The sequence below is a fragment of the Anguilla rostrata genome, chromosome 9, assembly GCF_018555375.3.
Source record: "Anguilla rostrata isolate EN2019 chromosome 9, ASM1855537v3, whole genome shotgun sequence".
Taxonomy (NCBI): domain Eukaryota; kingdom Metazoa; phylum Chordata; class Actinopteri; order Anguilliformes; family Anguillidae; genus Anguilla; species Anguilla rostrata.
Genome location: NC_057941.1, coordinates 12,809,549 through 12,836,303, shown reverse-complemented (window position 1 = coordinate 12,836,303; position 26,755 = coordinate 12,809,549). Strand labels below are relative to the sequence as shown.

Sequence of the window (26,755 nt, the reverse complement as noted above, 5' to 3'; positions counted from 1 at the left end):
GAAGCAGTTAAGTTGAGCAGAGTTAGTCAGAAGCCACCTAACCATTGCCAATATATGTTGTCTTCACTTTCAAGTTTACTAACATTTACACACAAAATTTTAGTTTTGAATGACCCCCATTTCCAAAGTGTTCCAAATCTCTCTAAGGTTCTACCATATATATTATATATTACTAATATAAATTAGGCATACATAACCTCAATGTTACTGTTCCTTTCCTTGGAATGTAACCTGCCATAAGTATGAAGACCCATCCTCCAATAAGTACTCTTACGGGAAAATAATTCTGCTTAAATCATTTTGTGTAAAGTAGCATAGCTCATGAATTTTAAAAAGGACCACTATATACAGTGCCCTCCAAAAGTTATGGGTATGGTAGAGTGTAATCTGTCATTTTTGCTATATACTTGAGAAATTTGGACTTGAGATCAAAAGATGAATATGAGACATAAGTACAGATAATCAGGTTTTATTTTATGGTATTTACATGGGTAAATATTTTACCATTTTACAGAAACCGCTGTTTTATGTTGAGTTCCTCAATTTTCAGCTGCACAGAATTCAGTTAACGGATGGTTGACAGGTGTTAACTGTTGCCCAGGTGTTTCCTTTGGTATGGACTGCTCACACATAAAAGAGCAGTGAGTGTCTCATGGTTTTAGCCTTTGTTTTTATCAGTAGAGAGTACATTAGGAGTCAGAGGCATACACCACCATAAACTCAGTCACCTGAGTTAAATGCAACCGAGCATGTACTTCACTTGCTGAAGAGAAGATTGAACACACAACCCCCCCAAAACAAAGATCAACTGAAACCGGCTGTGGTGAAGGCCTGAAAAAGGCATTTTCAAAGATCTGAAATGCTTGGTGTCAATGAGTCGTAGACTTGATGCAGTTATCGCATTTAAGAACAATCCAAATATCAGAAACTTTACCAGTTTTATTTACTTTTAAGTTCATCCATTAACTTAATTTTGCACAGCTGAAAATGGAGCTCAACACAAAAACTGTTGCTTCTGCAAAACATGTACACATACAAATACCATGAAATAACACAAAATAAAAGCTGATTGCCAGTACTCATATTCATTTTGTCTCAATGCCTTAAGTATATAAAGTCCCATGACAAAGTATTTTCCGCCTTCTTGATTTCCTCTATCATTGCTTGTTTGTCACACGGAATTATTTCAGATCTTTAGACAAAACATCATATTAGACAAAAGGAACCTAACCTAAACACAAACCACATTAAAAAAATATTATTTAAAGAAAAAAGTTATCAAACACCCATGTGAAAAAAGTAATTGCCCTCTTAAACTTAATAACTGGTCACAACACCTTTATCAGCAATAACTGTAACCAACCACTTCCTATAATTTCATATCAGTCTTTCAAATGGCTGTGGAGGAATTTTAGCCCACTATTCTTTGCAGAACTGCTTTAATTCGGACAAATGTGTAGGTTTTTGAGCACAAACTGTTCATTTCAGGTCCTGCCACAGCATCTCTATGGGGTTTAAGTGAGGAGTTTGTCTAGTTTGGTTTCTTTTCAGCCATTTAGAAGTGGACTTGCTATTCTGTTGCGGATCATTTTCTTGCTGTATAACCCAATTACGCTTCAGCTTCAGCTCACAGACAGATAATCGGGAATTCCCCTTAAGAATTTTCTGGTACAGAGCAGAATTCATGGTTCCTTCAATAATGGAGGCAGCAAAGCATCCTCACACACGCTTTCACCACCCTGTTTGACTGTTGGCATGATGTTCTTACTGTATTACTGTAACTTTACACCAAACATAATGGGAACCATATCATCCCAAAAGTTCCACTTTTGACTCACCTGTACATATAACATTATCCCAAAAGGCTTGGGAATCTCCCAAGTGTTTTTTTTTTTGCAAATGTGAAGAGCATTGATGCTTCTCTTGATCAGCAGTAGTTTCCACCTTGCTACTCTCCCACTACTTCCTGGATGAGTTGTCGCTGCACCCAGAAATTTTGGTAAGCCGGCCACTCCTGGGAAGATTCACTACTGTTCCAAGAGTGGTTTATTTGGAGATAATGCCACTCACTGTGGTTCAGGGGAGTCCTGGAGCCTGAGCAATGACTTTGCAACCCTTTCCAGACTAATATATTTCAACAACTTTCTTCTCATTTCTTCTTTAATTTCCTTTGATCATGGTATAGTGTGCTTGTAGAAACTTTGTGGTGACTACTTCATTCTGGCTGTGTTCAATCAGCTGAATCTAATTATCAATTACATTTTATTAAATGGTTGACTGAGGGGGCAATTACATTTCCACAATTATGATATGGGTGTTTTTCATTACATAACTTTTTTTTTTTTTTTTAAATGTCTTCTGTTCACTCAATTTTCCTTTGTATAATATTACACTTTATCTAAAGATCTGAAACCATTCAGTGTGACAAATATGCGATAATAGAGGAAATCAGGAAAGGGCAAATACTTTTTCATGGCACTGTAGCAAAAATTACAAATTTCTCTCTACGGTACTATACTTTTGGAGGGCACGGTACATGCCTTCACTATATTAAATTCCTGAACATGCAGTGTCACCTGTTAACAATAACACATAATTACTTCACTGATGTAAAATTCACTGCATATCTCATCTATTTTAAAACCACTCTGTAGTGAACGTGGCATGAAACGTGTCTTCTCCTGACCTTCAATTTGCTTTGGCAGGAGTCCAAGTTCATGAAAGCTGTAATCATGTTCCATTTTTCCCTGAACACTGATGAGGTACAGACTGAACAAAAATAACAGCTAAGTAGCTAAGTCCTCATTAACTAATGTATAAAAGAAAATTCTGTGAGCCTTATTGTCCTTAAGAGGTATTCACAGACATCTAAGGATCCATCACAGAGCAACAGTAGTAGTAGTGGCCTCAAGTGAGAGACATGTGCACCGCTTCGCAAGGACAGGGGGAAACTATTTTTATCGCTTACTTGAATGGCCAATGGCCAATGCCATTCAAGAGATCTCAGATTGTGCTGGTCCACACCTGGACCGCTTTCAAGGAAATCATTTGTAACTGACAAGACAGGCGATCCCCTACAGGTAGGCCTCCCTGTTCGATGGGTCGCCTGGCGTCAGCTCGGAAACCAATTTACAAACAAAAAATATACGCAGCCCACCTGCTGCAAGGCACTCTGAACCCTGTTCCAGTTTCTGCTTTTCATTTTCAGCAGCAATGATTTAAATTCACTCTGCGTTACAATGTCACAAATGGCAAAAACTGATTACTCCCTCTAACTGCATCTTACGGCCATCGGTTTAGTGCTGGGTCAGCATTTGGTTTTGCAACTCTTCATATTTGCCCATCCCTATGATTTTTGTGTCGATCAGGGTTCCAAAAAGAGAAAGCATCTCTTACCTTCCGATTTACCTTGAAGCGTTCTCGAAAAACTTGGCTTTGGAAGCGACACTGAGGACACAGAAAACATGAAAGCCGTTCAGACCATAGGTGATACACATAGAGGTTTATTGCCAGCCAAACTCTGTAGTAATAGCTTTTGGGCCTATAATAACACATTACATAGCTTCAGACAAAGTATAGGTTACCTAAGATTTAATTGCTCACCTCAGAGTTTAGTTTGTCCAGTTGACTCCCCCAGCATGAGGGAGGAAATTTAATGAAGTGACAGTAAATTTAGAATAAAACTTTCTGCAGAGCACTCTTTGTTCAGGGGGAAATGCACTTGATGTTCCCCCCATAATCTGCAGAAAGACAGTTCTGGCAGGACAGATACAATCTGTGTGTATCTGGAGCTGACTGAAAGGTAATATGAGTTTCCTTACTGTAGAGTAGTTTAGATAGAAGAACTGTTCTTTGACTGTGGCCATTACCCTCATCTTATTTGCTTTCTTATGTGGCTCATCCAACACAAGATTTCTTTTTCTTGTTTTAGAAGAAACAGTAAGAAACAACGATAAGAGCAATCTCATCCATTCTTATAATTTATTATTTTCTGAAAAGAAGACTTCTGAGGTAATTAATATGGCAGCAATAAGCTATTTAAAATCTTTTGAAATATCCTACACCTTTCATAAAAATGTTATGTTTTCTCATGCTTCCTGTCCACCGAACCCAAAGAGAAAAAAATCCATGCTTTGGTAGTTTTGGCCAGGCCGTGGAGAGTCAAATTTCCCTGGGACAGTGTGAGCTAACATGCTGCTTGTTCAGTAAAATGATACACATTAGAAGCTGTGAAAACAGCAAAGCCTTCAACAACAAAGCTTGAGAATTACTGTCCTTAGAGTGGGGCCGTATTACATGAATACCTGACCTCAAAGGAAGCAAGGTCAACCACTCACTTCAATCACAAATGGATGAGATGTTGACAATGGGTAAATGCAACATGCTGCAGTGGACAGAGCTGGACAGGGTACTCCAGTTAAAATGAACCAGGGAAAAAAGTAAACTCCTGGAAAAAAAAGCCCCAAAACAAAAACATTCTCTAGAGATTTTTTTTACATTTATTTTAGCATTTAACACTTATCCAGAGAAACTTACAAAACCTACATTCTTTTACATACAATCCATTTATACAGCTGGATATGTATTGAAGCAATTCAGATTAGTACTCAAGGCTACAATAACTACCCACCTGGGAATCAAAATGAGAACCTTAGAGTTGCAAGCCCAGTTCCCTGAGGTCTCATTCATGTCTATGGTAGTGAGCTTGTTGATCATTTCTTGTTGACTCCGTCAAGGGGGCAAATGAGCAAGTACCAATGGCCAGAGTATCAAATTTGGTGTTCTGGTAGAGGATTTGGTAGCAATGAGGCATGTATCCATATTCATTTACCTAGTATTTGTTCCATTTTTTGATTTAGTAATTAAATGTCATATTGACTTATTTTGCCATATATGGCATTATGATTTTTTTAAAAACGAATCATTTTGGATTGCAATGTCTACTTCGAAGTGTTTCAAATATGTATAATTGACTAGCTCATCTCTGTCTCTGTCTCTCTCACATTCTTTATCCCTTACAATCACACACTGACAAACGTACCCGAAAGATTCACCTTGACTCAAGGATTCTCTGCCTATCTCTGCAGGAGAGACAAAGTACTATTAATGGACCTCTTCTGATTCCCTTGGCCTAGTCAGCTCCCAGGAGGCTAAATCACAGAACAAGTCCAGACAGGAAGTAATAGATATTCCAACAAGCTATTTCCATTAGCTCACGCTGCGGTACTTGATTTTAAAGTGATCAAGTGTACATTAAATGGATTGGAAATATTTCAAGGCACAAATCATGAAGTCTATACCTGTCAGAAGAAAAATTTTATCCATAATTGAAACACAAGTACTTTCATGCCCAGTTGATACTAACTCAATGTTCAGGCAAAAGCATCTCCATTCTAAAACAAAAAGAACAGATAGTTGACTAAACCAAGCTAGACAGGCTACATGTCCTCGTGCAGCCTCCAAAATTTATCACGGTGCAAATCAGTTTGAAATCATGGCAGCATTGTCAAATGATATTGTAAACTGAACAGAGCATTCAGAGCTGGAACCAGATGACTAAAACTAAACTCTTGCCAAGGAGCATTATTTACTGTTTGTCCAGTTGTGATTTTAATCAGAGCAAATGGGGTCTGGCTGGAAGGGTTTTTTTTACTAGGGGTTTACTCACTATGAAGCCGGGGTGGTCTCCTCCACACTGGCTGCATTCATGGGTTTGATGGCCACTGGAGACCGGGTTGGGGGATCAGGGGGTCTCATTGGCGGCCTGCAGATGGTGTGCTTCTCCGATGAGGACTTTCTGATCACACCCTCACTCTCTCCTGCATGACATGAAAACACGGACTCAACAGGGAACTAATAAAAGTTGTAGAGACCCTAACTGACTGATTGTGCTGGAAAGTCTAAAAACCAAACTGGAAGAAATATTTTAATGTGTTACAAAACACATCTCGCATTGGCACTTTCATAAATGTATTTTTAAATTGTCATAATTGCTCATTTAAAGTGGATTTGATAACTCGGGTACTACATGACTATGATTTGTATTTAAGGTTAAATATGTTAAAAACTTTCTATAGCAGCTCTAGCTGAAAGCATAACAAGGTAATTGTTGTTAAGAGATTATTTGAATGAAGTGGCAAATCATAATGGACTTCATGCAAATTATTTTTTAACTGAATATTTAAAATAATAGAATTATGTTATTGGAATGGAAGAAAGAATGGCATCTAAAGTGTTTTATTGAATTAAGTATAATAACAATTCACTGAACTTCTCTTACCGGTTTCTAGTGAATACCATTATATTATTCAATTAAATGATTCATTCAAATAGTTTGTTGCAGTTTAAATAGAAAGGATAAGAAACATTAAAAGGGACAGGGATTCAGGAACTTTGTAAGTCAGGACAAGCAGAACAGGATTTTCTTGTCATTTCATGGAATAGTGTGAAATGAGCAATCAGTAAATGAAACTGAGATGATTCATGCATTGTACGCGATTAGTATTTTGTAAAGCAACTTGAACGGTGTGTAAGAAAAGTTGCATAAAACTAAAGTTATTGCTACTAGCACTATTAGAGCTATTATCAATGATGCTAAATAATTGGCTTTGTCAGGCTGCAGGACCTTCGTCTTGCTACTCAGCTACAAGTATAAAACCTAGTCACAGACCATATCAGTGACATTTACATATAACATTACATACTATGTTTAAAGGTGTGAGCTATTAACATATTTTATAAATTGTATCGTAAATGAGTTTGAAACAGTGAGCTCCATGTTCGGGACAAAGGCATGTTTTTTTCTTTATTTGGATCTGTACACTATTTTAGAATTGTAATCAAACATTTTATACGCTTCGGTTTCACCATGTAGAAATTACAGCACTTTTTATACATAGCCCCTCCATTTCAGGGCACAATAATGCTTGGGACATATTAATGTTATGAACATGAAAGCAGTCATGTTTAGTACTTGGACGCATATCCTTTGCACGCAATAACTGTTTAAAGTCAGTGACCCATAGATATCACTAGGTGTTGAGTATCTGCTCTGGTGTTGCTCTGCCAGGCCTGCACTGCAGTCATCTTCAGGTCCTGCTTGTTTTGGGGGCAAGTTGTCCCTTCAGCATATGAAATACATGTTCAGCTGGATTCACATCAGGTGACTGACTTGGTGAATGAAGAATTTTCCAGTTTTTGGCCTTTGTTGCATTAGCAGTATGTTTTGGATTATTGTTTTGCTGTAGGATAAAGCACCGTCCAAAGTGTTTAAAGAAATTTGGTTGAACCTGAGCTGGTAAAATGCTCTTGTAGACTTCAGAATTCATTGTGCTGTTGCTATCAGCAGTTACATCATCGATGAAGACAAGTGTGCTAGCAGCCACACATGGCCAAATCATAACACCCCAATCACCATGTTTGACAAAAGGGGGGGGGGGGTGGCTGGTTTGGATCTTGGGCAGTTACTTTTGGTCTCCACACTTTGCACTTGCCGTCATTCTGATACAAGTGAATCTTGGTTGCATCTGTCCACAAGACCTTTTCCAGAGCTCTGCAGGCTCTTTCAGGTACTACTTTATACTACCAAACTTTACTCTGGCCATGCTAACTACTGGTTTGCATCTTGCAGTGCAGCCTGTTTGTGAAGTCATTTGTGAAAATTAGTCACTGAAACATCCATGCCTACCTCCTGAGAAATGTTTCTGATCTGTTGAACAGGTGTTTGAGGGTTTTTGTTCATTACGGTGAGAATACTTTGGCCATTAATAGTAGAGGTCTTCCCTGGCCCACCAGGCCCTTTGCAATTACTGAGCTAAGCAGTGCTCTCTTTCTTCTTAACAATGTTCCAAACAGTTGATTTTGGTAAACCTAAGGTTTTGCCTATGTTTCTGACTGTTTTTTTCTTATTTCCCAGCCTCAAAAAGGCTTGATAGACTTTCATTGACACAATGCATTTGTCCTCATATTGACAAATGCCTATAATCCTATAATCAAGACTAGATACTGAAAGCCCTTATACCTGCACTAAGGAAGCAACTTAGCAAACCTGACTAATCAGAAACACCTGTGAAGCCATTTACCCCAAATATTATGGTGTCCTGAAATGGGGGACTATGTATAAAAAGGGCTGCAATTTCTACAAGGTGAAACCAAAATGTATAAAAAATACCCTTAAATAATAGCTGAGAATGTGCACTTTAACCATGTAAATTGTTTGATTATAAATATAAAATTGTGGAGTACAGAGCCAAATCAAGAAAAAAAAAGGTCTTTGTCCCAAACATTACGAAGCTCAATGTATGTATTAAGCTACAGATTTATCACATTTCTGTATTGCATAAATTGACAGCATTTAAAGAAATTTGTAAGAATGTCAACCACAATCACATGCAAGGCCAAATGTTGAGACACAGCGGGGCTTGGTTACCATCTTTGACAACTGCAAAGCCGCGAGGAGGTGGTTTCCTGCTCTGGAAAGATGAAGCTCTGTTCACGGTGGCACCCGTATCTCCATTGGTTGCCGAGGTGTCTGCCTTTTGGCCACTGTCCTGTAACCGAGCAACCAGTTTGGCGACATCGGAGTCTGAATGTCTCTCCAGCCGGCAGGATGGCTTTGGCAGCAACGCTTGCTTCTGAACCATTTCTTTGACACTGAGGCGTGGGCCGCTATTGGCTAGCTTGGTCCGCTGTAGCGGAACAGGGCTGGTTTGTGGTGCGTTCTCCGATTCCATTCCCTCTGACCTGCTACCATTCAGAGCATCGCTGCAATAGTCAACTGTAAAGCAACAACGCCAAATAAACACAGTCTTCTGCATTTAGATGATGCATTGCCTATGTACAGTGATATCATTTTATGTATTTGAGATTTTTAGAATGTAATGTACAGCTTTACAGATATACAATTACAGATTTTTTAAGAAACCTAGGTATACTACCCAAGTTCTCTTATCTGCTGTGTATGATACAATACACTCTATGCAGTTAAACCTGTATAGGAGGAGTCCTTAGCCAGAATGGGAAATACACGTTTTAATTTAATATGACTAGGTAGTTCAATAATCTATCTCTTTATTCACCATATAATTTCCTAATTTTCTTGAAACTATATGGTTCAATGGAATCTTAATTAAATTTGAAAATGTATTCCATTTCAAAAATATAATTTTCGACATTCCAGGGAGCTAGCTCTCACAATCCTATGGATCATCATACCCACAAGACTGTTAAAATGGTAAGTGATGCCCAATCCAATACATACCCACTGGATCTCAACAGGTCTGCTGTGTATGGATCGGGCTGATTTTTTTCATTAATTCACTTGGGTGAAATCTAGTTTGTGTATCTAACAGCTCCTTAGATTTTATTTGATTAGACTATAATGCATGCTATTGATTGTAATGCTAGGTTTAATTGGTTTAAATAAAACTTTTAAAAAGATATTGGGCACGAAAGCTACCATGCATCACCCAGGTGTGTGTTTACACAATAGCGGTGTAAATTGCTTTACAACTGAGAAATGCATTATGTAAATGCAGCTCTATAATTTTCTGAAAATCCAAAGGTGAAGTATTTGAATGCAGGCCAAAGAACCTTCAAGTACTCCTTCCTTTACAACAGGCAAATGATTTGTTTATAGTGTTTAATATTCAATTTTTCCTGATTTAGAGTCTGGGATCAAGTTCCTTCCCAAAGTTGTTTCAATAAGGAAATAGCAAATAGTAAATAGTACAGACTGGCTGAATGCAAGCAAAAGTAAGGCATGATAACACAAACCAGCACAAGGGAAAATATCTCCTTATTACAGGCGAGTTCATGGGATCCTCACCATATGAACTTTGTTTGAAGTAAGAAAAAAAATACTTTTTTTGGGGGGGAATTTCACGAATAGGCCAAACGGTTATCTCTGCCATTTCTCTTGGACTGACATGTCTACCTCATTTCACTTTACACAGAGTTTCATTTAATTTGATGTGCTTTTAGACTTACTAGACACCTAAAATGAGTACATATGCAAAGTGCACATAGCTGTACAGGTACAATAACTCAAAAAAAACTAAAAACTTATCAGACTGTCAGCTAAGCTATGCTCTCATTGTTCAGTATATAGACAAAATGTGTGAACTTTTGTTTTGTTACCGCTATTCTGCCAGCACTTAATATTTTTATATTAATTGATGGCATAATAGTGAGAACACTCAATATTTTACTTGCATATAAATGTCCTGTTTAGGTCAGACAAATGTTGACATTTTATGGCATATTCAGAGAATTTTAAAATGGAAATTATCATGAAATTAATCAGTAACTGCATGAGCAGTTAGTCGTATAAACTCCTTTTAGTAAAGTATGACTATATCTCAGCATTCTGACACAGAAAATGGTGTATCTTTAAATGCCGTCTGTCAGATGTTCACTACATTTAATTTGATGGAGCAAACATTTGCAAGAATGTTTCTCCATTTTCAACAATCATCCTTTTGTCTATGCAACCTCATGTAAGTATCTCTTCATTAAGTCACAAATACATGATGAACATGTAGAAAGAAATTACAAACTTGTTAAACCTTATTGGCTATGGTCTTTAAAGGCTAAGACCACATAAAATGTAGCCTGTCTTGTCTGGATTTTATGAGCTATCTAAATCTGGATTTAGTAAAGACCCAATTCAGCTTCACACAATAAGTAGTTATCACCAAACTCTAATGCCAAACCATTACTTTATTTTAATTTAATTTCCCATTTCTATTTTCAGATACAATTAAAACAAGTAAAAAACATACTAATTAAACAAAACAAAAAACATATTTTGACCCTGTGAGTGATTTGGAAGAACAGACAAACTGTACTGTATGAACGGATCAGACTGACAGTGATGTTTGAAAGAACTATGCTTCACTGTTTACACGCTACACACATTTCTGTGTATAGACTGTAAACCACAGATCATTTCCTGTCAAGAATGTACATCCTGTCTCATCATACTAAGGCTCTGTTCTAGTGCATGAATTGGCCCCATGATCTGGTATCAATGCACCCTGTGCCTGTGCTTACTGTGGTCAGAAGCCCCGCAGGGTTACACATTATGGGCTCCAGCATCACCAAGAGACAGAGTTTCAGACGGCCGGCATAATGGTGTTTTATTGTGCACCAATGACCCACAATGGTCGGGCAGGTACCCACAAGCCCACCAGTTAAGCTGCGCATGAAACATCTGCCTCCGAGTCATATCTGTACAAGCCCGACGTCATATCTGGCGAACAGCAGTATGATAAGAACATTGCAAGCTTCAGAGCACATGTTTGTCTGCACTTTCTAAAAATGATAAAGGAGGTTACAGCAATGAATCCTGACTTAAGAACTTGAGCATTCCAAATTGGCCAAAAACAGTGGAAGAAAGCATAAAAAGGCAAAGACAATGAAAGGTGCGCCTTTGGGGAATTCACAGCAGGAGCAAATAAGGGAATACCAGTCACCCACCGTCAGGTATCTCAAATGGGCTGTGACTGATGGCCGGGCGGGGCCTTGGCGGGCGCTTGGAGATGGTGATCGGCTGCCGTTTCCTCGGGTTGACCCGGGGAGGAGGGAGGGGAGGGGCGGAGCTCTCCTCTGGCGCGGCGCTAAATATCTGTAACCAGACCACCGCTGCATGGGTTTCATGTAAAAACCGAAGCCTTTCTACAGTATTCCACACAATGAGCTCAAAGACTTCAAACAGATTTCTGTCTTTCTTTCTCGCATTCCAGTGCCGTCGAGTCTCAAGCGGGTGAACAGCCAGACTCGGACGCGGTCTTCATTTCAAGCCAAACAGTACAGCTGTGTGTTCAGGAGGCAGCAGAATAAAAGGCTGTATTCAGTACACCGGCTATTTTTGGATATGCAGAAAACCCGGGCCATGGAAACCACGCGAGCTAGTGGTTTGAGAAAGGAAATAACACCAGAAAGATAAAGTAAGTTTTCATCATCCCAAAATATGAATTAATCCTTATTGTTTAGTGCTTAAAGCACTATAAAGTAATATAAAGATCCAGTCTATCCCATACATTGACTATTTAGGAAGCTCGTCCAGATTAGATTTGCCCTTGCCCAAAAAGATGTTTCCTCTACCATAGACATTAATACACACTCACTACAAATTAGCAGCTGCCCACTAATTGTCAACAGTTTCTAGTTTACCACAATGCAAATGCAGTCCCCCACCATCATTACACTCAATAATGTCAACTTAAACACATTAATGCAAAGAAAAAAGCACCCACAACACACAAACATCACGTTGTTCTTATCACTGACTTATAATGAACCAACAGTAAAACTAGGTAGCATACATATAGACGTACTTTCAAAATGAAAATGCGTATGTGCAACAAAAGTTCACTTTATTGTAGCACAAAATTATATGTTTTCAAGAGAATAATCTGGAGCTCTCCAAGTGTTATTTTGTCCAGGAAATGTGTATCATAATAAATCAATCCAGGAGACATGTCTGGTTATGGCGTTCACTGAACCACAGTGGGTGGCTGACACATTGTGTTCTAAATCCAGCCTTCTTTTTCCCTGAAGACTGCTTACATTCCAGGCAGCTTAAAGGCTATTTCAGACAAAAGATTTGTGACTGACGAGCTGCAAATGGTGACTCTTCACAAAACCCATTCACAACAAACTTTGATTCAATGATTCGGTCCACTTCTTTGTTTACAGTTACTTCCTTGTGGGCTGCAATACTCATCTGACAAATATCTCGGGCAATATATCAAAAAGGGACAAAAGTAGTAGCGACAGTGAGCAGTAGCGGCGATAGCTGAAACAACAATAAAAGTAATGCTTCCTAAGAACCGAACAGCCAGTCCTTGGAGGCAACCATGGGTGGTTCAGCTCCCGATACACAAAATGTACATAAAGTTGTTGAAACACTGGTGATGGTAGATGATGGCAAAATGCGGTTGGCAGCCATCTTAAGAAACAGGTGGCCACTGGCTAATATGTAAACAATTCTTCATGACAGAGGGGCTTTATGTTATTCATTACAATGTTATTCATTACAACATTTCTTGCACAAGTTTTCATGGTTTCAATGCTATGAACCTGCCCTGATGGACTCACCTTTTTGTAGTCCTCGATGAGGATCTCCACCACGATGTTCTGGAACTTGATGTCCATCATGGCGGCCACTGTCTCCTCCTCTGCCCTCATCAGCGTGGGCCCGAAGATGACCCCCATGTTAGACGGGGTCATGCGGTTATACTCGCTCTGACTGCAGACACTGCAAATACAGGTGGCGGCGTTAAGTCCAGAGCGGGTCATGAATGCTTAAGACAGTTCTGTAGACGGCACAGTAAAATCCATTTCTCTCACAAGGATCTGAAATGAAAAGGACCCAGACAGATAGGCAAGGAGAGGTGTACAGCCATATCAGGGTTATGTGCCTGCTAGCTGATCATGCATCTCCAGAGCACGCGTATCTGTGAAACATGATCTCTGTAAATGATGCTTGTGTCTATTTCCATAGTATTGGGAAGCTAATATCATGAAGGCTACAGTAATTTTTACTCAGATCATTATTCATGTGAAAGCTTTTGTGCAGACTTTCTAAACTAAGTTTTTGAAAGAACATAAAACATTTAAATTCCTGTTCTGCTAAAAGGCAGTGTGTTCCAGTATTGGATAGAATATTTAAAATATACAACACCTTCATAGAAAGGTATATGTTACATTACATTACATTACATTATAGGCATTTAGCTGACGCTCTTATCCAGAGCGACTTACAACAGTGTAACCAAACTCAGGATCAAGTCCACTTAAGTCCATTGAATAAAATGTAGATAAAAAGCCTTTACTATAGTAGCATACAGTAAGGAGACACAAGATAGTCTGAACCAAAAATTTTTTTTTTTTTTTTTTTTTTTTTAAATAGTTATGGGAGAGGGTTTAGGGAAGAGGAGAGAGGTATACAGAGAAGAGGTGCGTCTTGAGTTTCCGTTTGAAGGTGCTCAGACACTCTGCTGTTCTGACCTCCACTGGAAGATCGTTCCACCATCGTGGGGCCAGAACTGCAAAGAGTCGAGACCTTGTTGCTGCTCGTGTAGGGGGAGGAATCAGCCGCCCTGTAGTAGCCGATCGGAGCGATCTGGCCGGCTTGTAGGGTCTGATCATCTTCTGCAGATAACCAGGAGCTGACCCCTTGACTGCTTGGAAAGCAAGCACCAGTGTCTTAAACCGGATGCGAGCTTGCACTGGTAGCCAGTGGAGGGAGATGAGGAGGGGAGTGACGTGGGAGTCACGAGGGAGGTTGTAAACCAGACGTGCTGCTGCATTCTGGATGAGCTGAAGGGGTCTGGTGGCTGATGCTGGGAGGCCAGCCAGGAGGGAGTTGCAGTAGTCCAGACCATGTTGGGACATGTAGGGTAGTACAATTTTTAAAAATATCTAAAATACAACAAATATAAAAACATTATATTTGACATACCTTCAGAATATTAAGCATGCAATGTAAAATATTGTGTCTGGCATAAACGGCAAAAAACCACAATGTAATATTTAATATAATTACTGCATACTTGGAAGTGGCTATAAAATCTTATAATATATTCTGTACTCTTTGACCTACAGCATAAATTCTTAAGATGTTGTGAACTAATAAGGTCATAAAAACCAATACCATGACTGACAAAAAGTGCTTCTGTAGACTTCAGTACTGCACAAATTCTGTTTATAAAGTCAAAGCAAATGTTACTCTGCACCCAGTCACGAAGAAGCGTATGTTTATACTTGTTTATGTGCTTTATTCAGATCAGTGAAATGTGTGCGTAAATAATGTTTCACAGGTGCTCTGTCAGTTGACAAGGAAATAAATAAAAGCAAACCTGATCACCACTGTTGTGTTGTTAGATGGCTTAATTTTCTGTAAAGCAATAATGCCCTGACCAAAACTTGTCAGTTTGTTATTTTTCTCCTGTTTTTAATAACTGTCCTTTCACACTTTTTGGGAAATACATATGCACAAACGTGGTTGTGGCACTTTAATTTCAGCAAAGAGAATTCTTGCTACATCAAAATGAAAACCGATTATAGGTTCCCCTCGCATTAGTAGTGAACAACCTTTATAAACAACCTGTATTCCTTTGCAAAGTACTCACAGTAGTCCTTGACACATTAATTAATAACACCATTACATAAACCAAAAAGGCCTAACTGAATGCATTACTTACTCCTAATGAAGAACAGAGCAGCAAATGTTGCATGATGTAACAAGGTTCAGCTTACTTGACCAGATGCTGGATGAGCAAGCCCAGCATTTCCCTGTTTCTCTCCGGCAGTTTATAGACGAGCGAGTGGACGGCACCCAGTCGGTAGTCCAGGTTCTCAGACTCTGAGGGAGAAGAGGAGTCATCGTCCTTTAATGCCCTCGCTCACAACTACCATCGCTGCAGATCTCCCTTCCCGCCTTTAGATCTCATCATGCCTCTATAAAGATGAAATAACTGAAATGCATTTGCATGGGGGAAAAACTATTTCATGTTACGTACGACCCGTTTTGTATATGCTGTGGGAGGGGATGTTGAAAAATGCTATCTGTCACTCATAAAATGGTTGGTCAGAGAAATGGTGCACAGCAGGGAATTTTTGGAAAACACTTTAGACATAGCAAATGGCTGTGAAGACAACATGACTGTCTACTGCATACTTCGTGTGCACGCCGACATTCCATTTCATAGCTACATTCAACAACATTCAACATCTAATGGTATTAAATTTACTGCGGTTATGCACTACCTTACATTTCACATTAAAAAGCTTGAAAAGGCATAATTACATATTCTACTTCTGTCCAGACGGCCTGAATTTTCTCCGCAATTTAATATCGTTTCAGTGTAATGCAACTGAAAAACCAAGTGCAGCTTCATGCAAACTACGAAGCAATCAAGGACTGACTCCATTTACACGATGGCCTCACAATGACAACCCTTTGCACTGCTCAAGTTGTTGCATTGTGTTGAAAAACAAAGCGCCCATGCTCGACGGTAACCAAACACCATTGTGCATATGGGGGTATGATGCATGGTAACCCTTGATCCCATCCTTAGTCCATACATTCTACTTGTCACACCTGCCTGTGGTACTACCTCCTGGCCAAACGTAAAAACAGTACATCATGCAGCCTAACAATAGGACCCTGAGAAGCGGGTGCTTATTGTGGTTGAGGGGGGGATGTTTCGGGCGTGTAATAGCATGTCATTACAACAGTTTTTCGTGTAATCAAAAGACGCTGGAACATAATACAGAGTTTAGCAACACTCTAGGCAATTAAGATTCTGTAGGTGGAAAGCATCCATGAGTGAGTACAAAGAAAAGAGGTACCCCGGAAAGTAGACAGAGACCTTATAAGACCTCTGAGCGGCATGGACAATTAATGTTGGGGGGGCTATTAAAAGCATAAAAGTATACGGTGAGATGGTATTAAGATAAGTCCTTTCTGCCGCACAGATGTTGAGTGTAGTAATCCACAGAACGGCATGAACTTTGTTTTTCAAACAAACTGCCTGAATCCGAAACAATAGAGGCCTCTTGTGTTACACATACTGTAACCCAGGAAATGGAACACAAGGCTTTTTACAACTACAGCTCAGGATCGGAAACCTTGAGCTTGAACCCCTTTCTCAACGGCAATACAAATTCAGGATGAATGGAGTCACTGGAGAGCAGATTAGAGCGATGTGGGACCAGGTGGAGATGAAGCCACCTGCTCAATAGCCCATACGTGTGACCATAGAAAGAAAGTAGATTCGGCATAACTACAGACAAACCCTAATGCTTTTCAAAGGAAAGGGCTGAACAAGATGAGGAAGTTGGCAACACTTCCCTTCAGGTACCATTTGGTCAACAGCACGAGCAAAGCATTAAAAGCCATAACACAGAATACTGGTTAAGATTTGAGGATGACAGCTTTCCACTCTCAAGTCAGTAGGCAGTGACTAGCAGGTTGCGGTACTTGACTTAAACGCAATATATACCACTTGACATTTGCAATATATGCAGCAGATCTTAAAACTGTGCTAAAATGTCCATTCTTGTGGTATTCCACAATAGCTGCCTTTGTTGTTCCTTTATTGTTCTGTACGTGAGATATCCCCAAGTGTGTAATAGGCTAACAGCAGACATCCTCAAGAGGCCGTAAGAATGAAACTGTCATGTTTTATCAACTCAATTATACCTTATTCAACCCTATGATATTGCAATGCATGAATTAAATACATCACAAATGTTTTGTTTATAGACTCATAACTAAATGCATACATAATAAATGTGTAATCAATGTGTCTTACACTGTGTGTGGGGTGCAGATGAGGCATGCCAACTGAACAAGGTTGAAGAACTACTCCACACCTTCCCTCCACCACACTACCCATTCAAACCCTCCACTGGCACAAATGGAATCAATTAAATCTATCAAAACCTATTAATTTACATTATCTGGGAATACGATGTAGAAAGACAGAGATAGATAGATAGCTTATCCTCAAGAGGAAATTCTTTTCACGGTTCGGTGCAGGCATACGAGGATATTCAAAAACAACATTTATACAAAAAATTCTTTGAATTCCCTTTTCTCCTAACCCAACTTTCACTCAAAAAGTAATGAAAAATATTTGGGCACAAAAAAAAACCACTACTACACTTCTTCGCTTCCACCCCATCATTGAAACGCAGTTCAGTGTAATGTTATATAAATATGCAGTGTGTCCGTGTGTGAGACATGGTAATATGATGAGTAGCACCAGATTAAATGTTGGACTGGATCCGTTTTTGGGATGCTTTTTTGCCATATTTTTGGACGAAGGGACGCGTCCAAATAATGAAATGAAAACAACCAAATCAGCCACTGGACCATCCAACATTTAACCTGGCAATGAAACGTCCAGTGAACATTTAAAGGCACTCTAGAATGAGAAAAGTCTATGGATAGTTAGATTCATGATGGAACCAAAAAAGGTTCTATATTGTGATACACATAAGGCACCCAAAAACGTAGTCAATTAATGCATGCTCAATTTATGACATATTGAACAATAGAATACAACTTCATAAAAAATATATAATACAATCTGTACAAGGTAAGCAATTTATTTTAATATTTTAATAGTAGGTATTCACATTACCTCCCACTCATAAAACACTATTGTTTGGGCAACCATAAACATGTATATCTTATAAGCAATGGTTCATTTTTTATTCAATTGTTATTACTATTAAAGCCCAAAATATGAAAACAAGAATCTTACTTGCAGCTAAGATGAGTTCCCTATGGAGTTTATAGGTCATCAGAGGTTCAGAGAGACTCCTGAAAAGGCACATGTATAATCACGTAAACAAGCAATACTCACTGAACACACCTGGCCCGTACACATTATACAAGTTTCATGGACCTTGTACATTATTTACAGTTGGTCTCAGAACACTCAGTAATTCAATGAACTAAAGACTGCGTCTAAAACACACTTTGTGGTCAACCTTGTCAGGCACTAGGTCAGTACAGATCCTTTGCAGTTTCAAATCATTTGGATAAAACCATTTTGTTTTACACGTAAACATTTAAAGTGCACTTAAAGCTGCGTTTTTGACCTCAATTCCATTAAGATTCAACTTTTTTTTTCGTTGAGAAAATCTGAATTCCAACCGCCAACTTCCAACTGCCAAATACTAGACTTCAGTGGTTTCAGGTCTTAGCTAAATTTAATCATAAAGATAAGGATCTGGGCCTTGACAATGACAGCCCCACCACAGACACCATTCTCACATGATGCACCGGGCTGGGCTACAGGCCAGATTATGCATTTTCAGTGAAAGCTATCCAGGCAGCCAAGGGCAGTGGCAGTGTGGGGGGCAATCGTTTTCAAAAACCTATTTTAGGAGAAACTGACTATCATTAATACCATGTTTTACAGTGTGAAATTGAATGTATTCATATACAAATGCCTCATCCTTCTGTCTAATAGCAGATATGGCTTTAAAGACACTTAAAAACTATTAGTCTCTCTGTGTATGACAGAGCTCTGCTACACCTATCAGAGAAGTATTCTTTTGCTGTGCAGCGCTCTCTCTCTCACCTGAGGTAGAATTTCATGGAGCTTGTGATGGTCTTAATGTCACAGTCACTGGTGTGGAAATCCACATCCCCTGGGCATTTGGGGTCTGTGGGGAAAGAATGGACAAGACAAAATAAAAATATAAAACAGCCGTAATAAGAAAAAATAATTCTCATCACACATTTGTATGTCTGGTTTTTAAGTCTACTTCCATTCTTAAATTAATTTTGCACTATAAAGCACAATTAATGAATGGTGTTCATTTGAGCACATGATACAAAAAATAAATAATAAATACAGTATTGTCTGCACTTCACGGAACTATAATCTTGAAAGAAGAAATTAAATCTTAATTCTGTCAATAAATTCATTTAGTCAATTTTGAGCTTCACGTTGTAATTTCAATTTCCTCTCAACAGAAGTATAATTCCAGCTTTAATGTACGTCACATTTTATAGTTAGTAGTCATAATCATAATTGCCTATTATGAAGCATTGATCACTGAGCAAATAGCAGCAGTGTTGTTGAGGAAGATTTCATGATGGGATGCTACATTGTGCCCTCCAAACTCAGGAACATGAGCTTTTAAAAATCTGCAGTTTAAGATGAGCTTTGCTAGAGCATACAGTAACATGTACATCACAGAATACATTCCCACTGTGGTGTCATGCTAAGATTGCTCGTCACATTCAATTTCTTCTTCGGCTATATGCTGCTTTGTTGTTTTCAAGGAATGGAGCTAACAGTGCAATGACAGATGTGTGCTGAGTAATTTCCTCACCAAAGAAGGCGTTTAAAAGCTTTTGTACTTGAATGTTGCTGCCAACTGTTCTGTACACTCCCTCTTGCGTGAGGCCTGGAAATGGATGGTGTGGGGGGAGGATGAGTGAGAGAGAGGGGAGGGAGGGATAAAGCGAGAGGGAGAAAGTAAGTTTCCTCCAGTTAGAAATTCCAAGCAGGAAATTTACAGCCCTGGTGCTGAGTGAGTGCGGTGTTGGGGAGAGGAAACGGCGATTGAGCATAGCCTCTGAAGCATCTGTCCATAAAAGAAAATGATTAACACTAGCCTGTGCCAGAGAGAGGAGATGGTGCCTTAACACAGAGACACTGCATAATTTATCACTTAACCTGAAACACAGACAAAGGACATCTGAAACACAGACTGATTCACAGATTCAACGCGATCAATGTCCAAACACTTACTCTTAAAATTGAATATGTGTCAGAGTAATTCCACTTATGCACAGTGTTTTCTTTTTTTTGTACTTTTGACATCTTAGATGCAAAAGTGTTCCACAAAAAAAATGTTGTTTGTTGTGCAAGCACATCAAGGTTCTACAATGTGAAATGCACCGAAGAGGAACACATCAGCAAAAGTTGGACCTCTCAGAGGAAACTAGTATGTTTTTATTTACTTCTGGCTTCTGGTCAAAGGTATATTCAGCGGAAATTTGAAATCCTATTCTGCGCTGCCCTCTGCAGGAAGAAGAAAGAACACACCTTTTTTGTCATAGAGCCACGAGTAATATGGTTTTTTAGGGGGTAGGTAACAATACTAACAATAAATATAATTAGCTTACCTTTCGTTTCAACATAATTGATGCATTTCCGGACAAACTTGAATCCTACTTCATTCAGCTCCACTGTGGAAATAAATGTTTTTTTTTTATTTAAATGAATTTTACAAGCAAGGAATTTGTACATTCAGAAAATCACTCATAATTTCCATATACAATATAACTGATACTAAACGAAAATTGACTGGTAAACATATTTTCATGATCAAACCCATATTTTACACAAAAGAAAATAAAAGAACATACAACTATATCTACAAAATTTAGAAACAGGCACCAATACATACTCTCAGCTTGCTTGTGAATTGGGGAATGATATATCTGAAATGAAAACAAAACAAAATCTGTTCATGAAAAATTATGCATTTCAGAACAATAAGCTATTTGAAGCCTAAACCTGCTTCGGTTCCCTTAACTCTACATCTAAAACTATATCTTCAACCCTGTTTGCTACATGAAGCACTACATTCTCAATCTCCCTTTTGTACCAAATTTATGGTGTAAGTTTGTACATATTTACCACTTCTTAGTACACTATGTATTTACAGCTAATATTGCTTGGGACCATAATGACTTGACATTGGACCTTTGCTGCCTAAACCTTTTTGCATGAACGTATACTTAAATGTTATGTAACCATGCCATGTACCCAAACCAAACCACAACAAGTGCGTTTGGTTTATATTTTCTCTTCTTCGCCCAGTTTTGAATGTCAAATTATATTTCTAGGCCTTTCCTACTGCTGCTGAGCTCTCTGTATTGCAGAAGAGGGCACAGACAGCCATGCATGTCCTAATGACTACCACTACTTCTTCAGACTGTCTGTGTTACTGTAAGCAATCACCATGCTGGAAGAGTATGCTTAATGAGCAGCTGCCACAGGCAGAAGGCAGGTGCCCAATCAAAAGTCACTTGTGAGGAGAGGAAACCCTAATGACTGAACTTCTGCTTCCCTGGGCAATGCTATTGTATGACCAATTGTTCCATTATAATTTCATTATACTTCTATATATCAGGATGACAGTGGTATAAAAAGAGCCTAACATCCACACATCACTGTTAAATATACAAGCTGAGCATGGAGAAACAACACATTCACGGAGAAGAGTATTTAATAAAGGATGTAATTCAGGCAGGATGTAGTAGCAGACAGTTATGAAAAGAAGCTGGGAAAACATACAGGTTCCTTCCCATCCATTGCTTCTATCCACAGCTTCCTGCTGGTCTCAGAGACGGCCTGGAGTGTAACAGGTGCAGATCTACAGACATAATAAAACAAAACACTGCTGTTACTGGGAAAACAATGGAATCTCCCACTCCCGTGGGTTACTTTCTGCAGCAGGGTGTGTGTGTGGGTGTGGTGCAAAGCATTGTGATTTTTTGAAAACAACTATTGGTAGGTTCTCTATACAATCCCAACACATCCATAAAATTCCAGTAGACTTCATGACCAGCATGCTAGTGTGAGATGGTGTGAAGACACACACGTGTGGGAGAATTTACAGATCTCTCACTCTAGTGAGAAATGAAGACTGAGCAGTAATGTTGATCGTATTGCTTAGCTGAGCACAAAAGCGGCCACAAGGTTATTGTCTGTGTAGTCTTGACCTCAGAGATTGGTGTACTGCAATCTTCTTGGTTCCATTCATGGTTCTGCTTGCTTTATGTTTCAGGTCAGTGGTTGAATTGACTTGAAATACCTGCTCAAAAACCCACAAGATCATGACTACTTAAAAGAAATTAGCATTGGCTTATTCACAAAGCACATCCTTGGAAGTTGGGTGGATTCCTCTCATATCAGTGTCAACCTTGATAGGCTTGTGCTACCATAAGATTATGCATCAGACAAATGAGTGCAATGTTTGGTTTACAGCCAGTTTTGCTTTCACAGATGACGTTGTTGAAACACTGCTCCACCAGACATGATTTATTTGGCAATTCTAATGTGACAGATGTTGCCATGCAACAGAATGTATTCTCACCTTTCATATGTTTCTACGTCAAAGCAGAAGCGCTTGTCTATAGACTCGCTCTTCCGTCGAATGCAAGCCTTCAATATCAGATCTGTTGGGCCCTGGCAGAAGAGCAAAATATTTCTTTCAGAACCACAATCATGCACTATGACTGGTCATGTCCGGCTATCATAATTGGAAATTATAATAAATAAATTAATTTATACCTGCGTATGTCGAGCAGTATGATGCGGTAGGATGGCAAAATTTATTAGGAAGCTACGTAAGTTTATGGACACTCGGAAGCATTCAAATTTCTGCTAACATCATTTCACCTCTCATCACCTCTATCTAACGATCACCTACCTGTTTGGCTGCAGGTTTTTGTTCACAGGGGATCATGGTGAAAAGCCGGTTTTCTTTGTAAAATTTGCAGTAAAACTTGACCCATGACACACCCAACGCCCCTGAGAAACAAGGGACAGTAACACAATTACACACTCAAGTTTTACAGTAGATAAAGCTAAAGGTATTTAGATAAAGCTAAGCTGCCCACTTCTGTGATATAGTACTGTGATATAGTGTGTACTTATGAAGCATAACATCATTAACCATTTGAAGATTAGGTTTTTTGGAATGCTTTTTTCTTCAAAATTCTGTCAGTGTTCTAGAACTCCATTGCTTTCAACTGCCAGTAATGATTGTTACATCAGCGTTAGAATGTTCAGCTAAGAACATTCAAATCACATGTTTGTGATCTTACACCAGAAAGGGTTAGGACCTATTCGCAGATAATAGTTTAATATTAGCTTTCTTGGTGGTAATACAGGAGGTTGATAACTCAGGGATCACATTGCTTACACTTCTCCTGTGAGTACAGGTATCCCTCGATAGTTGGCTGGCCAGGAACTTTACGAATCTGAGGAGAGTCTTTCATTCTCTTCATCAGCTCCTCCATCTCTTCGCTTGTACTTTCAAAGTGGTTCCTGGTCTGGGCGGAGGTAAAAATCAATAACAATCAGGTCAAAGATTCCTATGGGTCACTGTGTCTCCATTGCCATAAAGTGCAGGCAACAATCACTCACATTTTGCAGGCTCAGCTGCAGCTCCTGTTTATACGGCATGAAGTCCTGAGTCATCTCAAAAGTGAGGTTGTTGAGTGTCAAGATGCTGTGAAGAAAGGCCAGCACCTGCAGCCAAAGAAACCGACAGCACAGTGAAAGCTCTGCAATTAGCATTGGTCACAATTAAGCATTCGTCAATACTTATTTACCTTGAAAACATACCATAATGCAATCACCTGAAGTGAAAAAAAAACACCCTAATTCATAAATAGTCTTCCCATTGTAAGAAACCTAAAATAAATACAATGCCACCAGTTTCTCATTGAAAAACAAATTCCTACAGTCAACATAGGATCAATTCTGTTGGTAAAACACACTCACAGCAAGTGCCCCCAACTTTATCTTATATTCCAGTCCTATGTACTCAATAGTTGTCCCCCAGGGTGTCCAAGTTGTCGTAAGTGGTCATGTCTCTCATTCTTACTGTGTCTCTACCAATTCCCCCCATCCCTTCACACAACAGGAAGAGCTTATATGCTGGGGTAGTGCAGGTCACACAGGTGTTGAGTGGGCCAGTATAAACATAAATATAGGACAGACTATGAGGAGGAAGGCACTTACGGGCTCTACTACGTCAAACTTCTTCCTGTCCTGAACCTGCTGGATTTGATAGACATACTCCACAGAGGACTCATAGAAATTTTCCCTCTCCTTGTCCAGCTGCCCGTCTGCCTGTAGCCACATCAACCGGAAGGAACAGGAGGGAAACGTTGTGTGTTATCAACATTTTTATCAACTCATTTTGCTACATCCAAAGAGAGGTCCAAAAATGCAGGTTTTAAAATCCCCATAAGGTCATGTGGCAAATATATCTGTACTTCAGTACGAGCTGTTGATTAATTCAGCAGTGAAACTTGATTGCACCCGTGAGGGAGGTGTGACTCTGCAACTGCCATAACATTGTGACCTTGAGGTCACATATGATGCCTCAGTATTCTTAAGAAATACCCTGCTGGTCCAAATGTTCCTGCTTACCTCTTGTAGTTGGGTTTCCTTCTTCTTGGAGGACAAGTTTAGGTGTTTATCCAACTGAGAGTAATATTTTTCACTCTCCTTTTCAAACTTCTTTTTTCTCTCCTGAAAACCATAAGAGTTTCCATTACTTATAATGGGAGCCCTTAATGTGTGCACTTGTTATGAATACATGCAAAACAGGCTGATACTGAAATTAATTATTTTCATTTCAGAATGAGTTGAATGTTTATCCAAAGTCATTCATTAGTATAATATACTGTTTATACTAGTAGATAACTTTGGAACCATAAAAAAATGTATTCACTCTGAAATGAAAGAAATTAGCTTAAAACATATTACGTCAAACACAAACTGAAAAGAGCACAAGGTACCATTATATTTTACAACTATGCATTTACTCAATCACATCCATGTATGCATGACCCCAAACTTATTTCAATAAAACAGGACTAAGCTACCAAGAATATATACTGTATATAGAAAATGTAAACCTCGAAAAGGTCTACAGTTTCAATAAAATTTTGCTAGTGTATGAAAACATGATGAATTAGCAAAAAAAAAAAAAAATGGTATATAGATTCTATTAGCCTTCTTCATATCTAAACATCTCTGCAACATTCACAGAGTCAGTCAGTTTATGCTGCCCAGCCCATTGTCCAGTCGCTTATGCTGTACAGACAAGACACCAGCATCATGCTGAACTCCCTGCATGTGCTATCACACCCCTCTAACCTTCACAGAATGCTACTGCCCATGAGGAGACTGTACAATCATGCAAGGTGCGGAATGTCACCTCTCTCCTCACCTCCCTCTGCTTGTTACCAATTGTGGCCCACATAAAACACAAATATTTTTCCCACGGAGCCGAAAGAAGGAAGTGCACCTTCTTATATACTATTTATCATAATGCTCCAGCCAGTGCGCTCTGCTCAAAGTCATTTTACCAACACTACTTCCAGAAAGGGTCTCTCTTTTCAGTCACACATTTATATTTCGGTATTTAGGACATGTTCTTTTACAGAAGACTTACTGTACTCGTGTCTACTCTGGGCCCCCCAGTGGCAGAATTAGCTCCCCACAACAGTCAGAACAGCTGAATCACCACCTATTTACCACAGACTGAAAACCCACCTGTTGAAAAATCCTGAACTCCGAATGTGAATTTATTGTGTACCCTCAAAACCATTTGCTAATTAAAACACTGTATTATCACTCTCCGCACCTACCATGATACTTAATGTTGTTTTTGGTTTATGCAACTACTTCTACAACTGACGGCAAAACTTACGACTAACATCTCTGCTCCTTGCCCGTTCTTTAAGAGTGCACTTTTTTTGTAAGTCACTACACATAAGAGTGGCTGTTAAATTAATAAATTTAGATGAATGCAAAGGTGGCTCATTGCCCTCTTCAGAGATGAGGCTGAAACGAGGATGTGGTCTTGCAGGGATGGTTTTCGAGTGCGTGCTTGTCTTCCATTTTGCACTCACAGACCCCAAAGCCCTGATCAGGCCTGCCAGCAAGGTTGGCTGGCCCCTTGTTGACTGTTCCACGGACTTGGGAGAGAGACCTGCAGTTGATTAGAGCTCTGCGCCATTTGGGCCAGGACGCAGAGCCAACACAGGCACGGGGGAGGGGCGGGGGTGTGGTGAGGACAGGCGTGCAAATTCCATGAGAGAGATGCCCTTTCCCTTTCGTTCAGTGACCTATTTACTTTCATAACCGGGGGAAATTTTCTTTCCAGTTTTAAAAGGGCCTGAAGTAAGTGTAACAGCACGATATTTATTTCAAATACTGTTCACATTGCCTCATTTTTGTTTATCATAATCATGGAGTCAAACTGCAAAAGACATTTTCCGGGCTATGTGTGTGTATGTCTGTGTGTGTGCATTGAAATGCGATGTGTGTGTCTGCGCTTATTTTTTCCTCTTCCATTTTCTTCCAACATCTTCAATTCGCTAAACACATGCAGGCTGTTCTTCCTTGACATATCACTGCATAAACGTTGAGAGAGCAGCCCCTGTCCTCCAAAGATTATCAAC

General features: G+C 39.3%; 1 protein-coding gene across 1 annotated transcript in view; it reads right to left on the bottom strand.

Annotated features, from left to right (window-relative positions):
* The window catches only part of ophn1 (oligophrenin 1), a 52,962-nt gene that overhangs the window by 5,568 nt on the left and 20,639 nt on the right, over nt 1-26,755 (bottom strand). The window contains exons 5-22 of the mRNA XM_064350438.1: nt 24,714-24,815; nt 24,300-24,410; nt 23,700-23,804; nt 23,476-23,605; nt 22,981-23,081; nt 22,645-22,736; nt 21,843-21,921; nt 20,950-20,983; nt 20,666-20,728; nt 19,867-19,941; nt 19,107-19,191; nt 18,282-18,340; nt 15,265-15,370; nt 13,102-13,261; nt 11,479-11,626; nt 8,429-8,776; nt 5,669-5,819; nt 3,397-3,447 (exon numbers count right to left, since the gene is read on the bottom strand). Of these exons, the coding sequence (XP_064206508.1) occupies nt 3,405-3,447; nt 5,669-5,819; nt 8,429-8,776; nt 11,479-11,626; nt 13,102-13,261; nt 15,265-15,370; nt 18,282-18,340; nt 19,107-19,191; nt 19,867-19,941; nt 20,666-20,728; nt 20,950-20,983; nt 21,843-21,921; nt 22,645-22,736; nt 22,981-23,081; nt 23,476-23,605; nt 23,700-23,804; nt 24,300-24,410; nt 24,714-24,815 (1,992 nt within the window). The 3' untranslated portion in view covers nt 3,397-3,404. The remainder of the gene's footprint in view (nt 1-3,396; nt 3,448-5,668; nt 5,820-8,428; nt 8,777-11,478; nt 11,627-13,101; nt 13,262-15,264; nt 15,371-18,281; nt 18,341-19,106; nt 19,192-19,866; nt 19,942-20,665; nt 20,729-20,949; nt 20,984-21,842; nt 21,922-22,644; nt 22,737-22,980; nt 23,082-23,475; nt 23,606-23,699; nt 23,805-24,299; nt 24,411-24,713; nt 24,816-26,755) is intronic.